The sequence below is a fragment of the Moschus berezovskii genome, chromosome 8 (genome assembly GCF_049115385.1).
Source record: "Moschus berezovskii isolate FMDL1 chromosome 8, NW_MosBer_1.0, whole genome shotgun sequence".
NCBI lineage: Eukaryota > Metazoa > Chordata > Mammalia > Artiodactyla > Moschidae > Moschus > Moschus berezovskii.
Genome location: NC_142467.1, coordinates 82135548 through 82141264, shown reverse-complemented (window position 1 = coordinate 82141264; position 5717 = coordinate 82135548). Strand labels below are relative to the sequence as shown.

At 40.7% G+C, this 5717-nt stretch overlaps 1 protein-coding gene across 2 annotated transcripts in view; it reads right to left on the bottom strand.

The window, feature by feature from the left end:
- Positions 1-3332: 3332 nt before the first annotated feature.
- The window catches only part of SNX24 (sorting nexin 24), a 185131-nt gene continuing 182746 nt past the window's right edge, over positions 3333-5717 (bottom strand). For both annotated transcript variants that reach the window (XM_055431322.2, XM_088838801.1), the window contains exon 7: positions 3333-4502. In XM_055431322.2, coding sequence (XP_055287297.1) covers positions 4435-4502 — 68 coding nt within the window. In that variant the 3' untranslated portion in view covers positions 3333-4434. The remainder of the gene's footprint in view (positions 4503-5717) is intronic.

The window sequence follows — 5717 nt, the reverse complement described above, 5'->3', positions numbered from 1 at the left end:
TTGGAGGTGGGGCCTTTGGGAGGTAATTAGGGATTAGTGCCCTTGTGAAAGAGGCCCCAGAGAGATCCCTGGTAAATTTCCCACCACATAAATACATAGGGAAAACAGCGCCCCTTACTAGATACCACATGTGCCCTGATCTTGTACTTCCCAGAGTTCAGAACTGAGAGAAATAAATATTTGTTGTTTATAAGCCACCCAGTCTATGCTTTTTCTCTTACCACAGCCAGAATGAACATAGATAAGCCCCTCCGCCCCGTGGCTACATGCAATACTAGGAGAGTTAAATCTTTGTTTCATAGTAGATTCTGCAGGAGGTAGGGAAGTCAATACTCACCAAAGAAGGGGAGCTCATAAACCATCTCACACTCTCAAAGCATCAAACAGTGGTTCCTAACCTGTGTCAGAATCAACTGGGAAGTTTCTCTGAGTACCCACGGACAGATCCTCAGCCCCCACCTCCCTGATTTACTGATTCAGTTTTAGGTGATTCTGATGCACATCTCTGGTTCAGAACTATTGTTTTTAGAATCTCATGGGTTACCGGGGATATGAGAATAGCACCCTTGACAAATATCACTAATTGGTTGCCACACCCTTACTCACTGAGTCTATTCTAAAAGACCTGTGGTAAAATACACAACATAAAACTTACCATTTTAATCATTCATTTTTACAGTGGCATTAAGTGCATTCACACCACTGTGCAACGACCATCATCACCATCCATCTTCAGAACTTTACCTTCCCCAACTGAAACCCACTAACTCCCCATCTCTCCCCACCCCCAGTCCCTGGAAACCACCATTCTATTTTCTGTTTCTAGGAGTTTGACTATTCCAGGTACCTCCAATAAGTGGAATCATACAGCAGTTGTCCTTTCATGACTGGCTGACTTCACTTAGCATAATGTCTTCAGGATTTATCCATGTTGTAGCAGGCGTCAGAATTTCCTTCCTTTGGAAGCTGAATAATCCACTGTATGTATAAACTACATTTTATCCATTCATCCATCAGTGGACACTTGGGTTGCTTCCACCTTTTGGTTATTGTGAAACTCATTTGTAACTTGGTTGTAGAAATAACTGTTCAAGCCCCTGCTTTCACTTTTTTTTTTTTTTTTTTGGTATGTATCCAGAAGTGGAATTGCTAGATCATATGGTAATTTTAAGTTTAATTTTTTAAAGAACTGCCATACTATTTCCCACAGAGTCTGCACCGTTTTACATTCCTACTAGCAACGTATAAGGGTTTCCAGGTCTCTGCATCCTTGCTGACACTTGTTATTTTCTGCTTGTTTTGGATAGTTCCACTCTGGTTGGTGAGTCAGAATCCTTACCTGAGCACTTTAGACAGCCATTATCAATTGACCAAGTATGAGATAAAAGCCTTTGTTGTTCCTAAACTGTGATCATAAGACTTATACACTTTTCAAAGTGAAGTGACTGAAGAATTTACCATGTGGTGATGGTCACAGTGCTACTGGGATTGTATACACAGCCTGCTGTTTGAAATGGGGGAGAGGAGAGGAGAAGGAAGGACACCAAGAGAAAGGATATCAGGGCTGCCATATGCAAACTGGCCAGAAGGCAGAGGTTAGGTCTGAGAAAGGCTCTGCGTGAAACAGCAATGGGAGGGCGGAGGTGGAGGGAGCCATTCTGAGACCAACCCCAAGCAAAGCTCCAAATCCAAGAACTGGGGGATGAAGGAGTGTGAGGGTTGTCTCTATATCCTGTCTTAAGTGGTAAGAGGGCTTCTTTTCCTTTTCTTTATTCTCTTCTCTTCTCTGTACTCTTCTTTACTGGCTATGAATCCATGATATGAAAAATCCATCTTATAAAAATGGAGAAACAGAAGACTGTTTGTACACTAAATACACAGTGTTTGCTTGCATGTGGATGAGAATTTCTGAAAGTACACACATAAACGAAGTCCAGTGGTGTCTCTAGGAAAGGAACTGGGAATCGAAGAGACAGGATAGGAGAAGATTTTTCTTTTTATCTATCTTTTTATATGTTTTTATTAAAATTTGGACTGTGGAAATACATTCCATCTTCTTTACAACATGCATTTCTGAGCTGCTGAGACCAGGAAGTTCCAACTCCTTCCCAGACGCCCTTGAAGTTGGGGATCAAGAAGAAGTTTCTGCCAATTGCATGTGCTTCCACGAGCAATAGACAAGAAGATAGAAGGGGGTGAATATCATTATCCTGCTGCTCTGTGCTGCGGCTGCTGACAAGCAAGGCCACGGGTATTGAGAGGCAACCGCGGTGTAGGTGGTGACAGCTGGACACTTGTTCTTGTGCCCAGTCACCAGCTTCCTGGGTGCTGCCATGAGGCAATTATGGTAACAGATACCTCCTGAATCTATGTGCTGATCCCCGGATCATAATTACATGTGCTGTTTTTGACCTCAATACCTTCCATAGCAGCCTCACTGCTCCCTGAATTTCTTAAGACAGAGGCTGTAGCTTCCCTGGAAGGAGGGTACTGGAAATTGCTGGGGCATTCTGGAAATTGTGCCACAGGAGGTCATTCCCTGCATCCTTCTAAAAGATTCTATAAGCACTGTTTCTTATGATTCCATTCTGCTTAAAACACCTACTGTAGTTGTGGTTTCTATTTCCTGTAATGGAACTGAAATGAAATATGAAATGACATAGTAAACTTTAAATTAAAAATGAAAGTCATCACTAAAAAAGATTTTAATTCTCACAAAAGATTCCTTCAGTAGTGTGTCACCAATGATGGTTGATCTTTATTTTTTTTTAATTCTTACTATCTTGGCAAATAAATTATTTATTGCATATCTACTGGCTTAATAGGTGAGGTAATTTAACTCTTACAGTGTTGGATTAGAAATAAATGTTTATGTGAATATGAGAGAAGGTTTGTGTGCGGGCATGTGTGTAAACAGAAAAGACACAGTTTGTGTCTCCATTATAAGATCCTGGCGGTAGAAGACATATTCAGATACTTTGGGTTCTTCATATTTATTTAACTCAAAATAGCTAATAACAAAAACATTTAAAAAATGTCTCCAACACTTGACTCTTCCGTCATTTTTGGTTGATGACACTTGGTTATTCAGTTCTTACTTTCTTTCCCATGTTGTCACACATCTAGCATAAACACATCGTCAAGAATTTGCAGCAAGCTTTAAACCTGTATGTTTAGAGCTTAGTCAAAAAACCACGATTTACTTATTAGTTTTGAAGTTAAATATTTTTCTCATATACAGAAGCTAATTAAGCTAATAATCATAAATAGGCTAGTTATTAATTAGTTTTCAAGGGAATGCCCAAATACAGCACACATATACAGGCTGCATATATGCGTTTATCCTTTATTAGACAAAATCTGAATGTCGGTAAGATGTACAGTGGAGGTGCATCAACAACCCATTTAATTTATATTAATACAAAATATGATGTCAGTGAAAAGGAAATGATAAGCAATAAGGAAAGTAACAATCTGGCAACTGTGCCACCTCTTCAGTGAATGGATGCCCTTGAGTAAACCAAGATGAGTGCTGTCAATCTGCTGTTGCATCAGTCACTGTCAGTTCACATTTATCTTTTACAGGCAAGCATCTTGCAAGGCGAAGTATAATTCTAGTGTTTAAAGGCATGTGTTTCTTCTCAAAATAGTGCCTGAACAAACACCAACAACTTTAATTGGTCTTCAACAGTTATCTCTTCCAACACTGGAGGAAAAACTGGCTGTGGTGGATGGAGATTTCCAATATGACACCATTCTAAAGGGCTTTCAAGGATAATCTTGAGACCCCCTTTCTATCTTATGTGCTGACATTAAAAGCATATGATGCAACTCCACTGTAATGCAAATTAAAATGCCATGATTATTAAAATGCCCTAGTATGGTCAGTATAATTTCATTTCCAGTTTAGTTCCTTCCTCACATTTAGCAGTGTGTTTCTGTAATGCTCTCCTGGTGCCAGCATTTCAGAATATTATCTATCACTGGCTGAGAAAAAAAATCTCACGATGAAAAGATTAGTGTGTCATAGAATCTGAACAAAAAAAGCTACCAAAGCTGATCGGTCTCATGATGATTCAGGGTAAGATTTTCAATTAGCAAATGGTGTGACTGAAGTGGAGAGGAACTGTTTTGCTACACTTGGAGGTCCCAAAGATCTTCTTTAGTCTTCTCTTCCCGGGGTTTCTAAATTGGCAGCTACATTCTACTTCTTAAACACTTCGCCTTCACCCCAGCACCGCCCCAATTCAGTTTCTATTTTTAAAAGCACCATTCTAATGGAAATGTCCCTGCTCTGAATTAAGCTGGGACTGTGGATTTTACCACTAGCGAGAGAGCCGTTATGTCATAGAGTTTAGGTTAATTTGGTAGGTATTGATCTCCTTGACTACGACTTCGAAACCTGCTTCAGCTTCTTCTAGCCATGGAGGATTTCTACCTAGGCTGCGGATGAGGGTAAAATATCCCATGGAGAACTCCTTCAATAACCACGTTTGGAAAATCTGAAAAACAAAAGGAAAACTGCTTTTCTTATGCACATCAATGAAACATACGTGCATTCTGCAGAATACAACAAGGTAAGGCCTAGGCATAACTTAGGGCTGTGTATCGCCATACAGTTCGCCCTTGTTTCAGATGTGACATCAGACATGCTGCTTTGGCCTCGAGTCACTTGAGGGTACCACTGCGAGCTGCCGGAATGCGCGGCCAGATTTGTAGCTTATTGATTTAAGGGATGTTCTAATGGTTAATGCTGCCAGGCCCCAGCTCTTTATCTGAATGTTTTCTCACAAGGAAGATAGATTACACTGGCAATTCAATTTCTAACAAAATCTCAATATACTTGAAGGAATTCCAAGATTTCTACTGGGAATACTTTGCGGCAGTTTTGCCATTGTGGTTTACAGCAGCGTTTAGCTCAAGGTGTCTTGAATCTGCTTGTTCTATTACGCTAGTTTCTAGAGAGCAGGAGGACGGGAGCCTGTCTTCCTAATGTAAAAGGGCCAATCTCTGACAAAAGGCCCCCTTTGTCAAACTTGAAAAATCAGCTCCATTTTTATAGGAGACACAAAGGAAATTCAGAGGTGTAGTTTCTGTTGTATCACATTTTAGTTATCAGAGTAGGTAAGACATGAACGGATAAATTGAACAGGGAACCAATCTATCACATCTACGCATAATTATACCCAGGATTTACATAAATGTAGTTATTACATGAGGAAAGCAAGAGATCCCTAAGTATGTTCATTTATTAATTCAACCTGTACAGAGGACCCACTACATAAAACCACTTACAAGGGCACTGGACCTCGTCAGGGGAACAGAGAGGCTCTTAGAGGAGAGAGCTTGGGAGAGGGAGCTGACTGGCTGTGAAGTCTGAGGCAGGTGGGTACCCTGTAGAGGGTTCAGAGACCTGCATGGAGGCTAAGGTAGCAAGAGGAGTGGCCTCAGTGAGGGCAGGGGGACAAGTCAAGCCTGCTAAGAAGGGACAGGAAATCTGGCTTTATCTGAAAAACAAGGAGAAGCTATGGAGGGACGTTAAACAAAGTGAGACAGAAATTAATTGTTTTGAAAAGTTGTCTGTGGTTGACATTCAGACAGCAGTCAGGAGCAAGGTGGTGATGGATTCGATGGGACTAGTGAAGGATTTCACAACAGTACCTACTGAATAGGTCATTGTAAAAATCAGTGAATGAAACAAAGTGCTTGGACCTGAA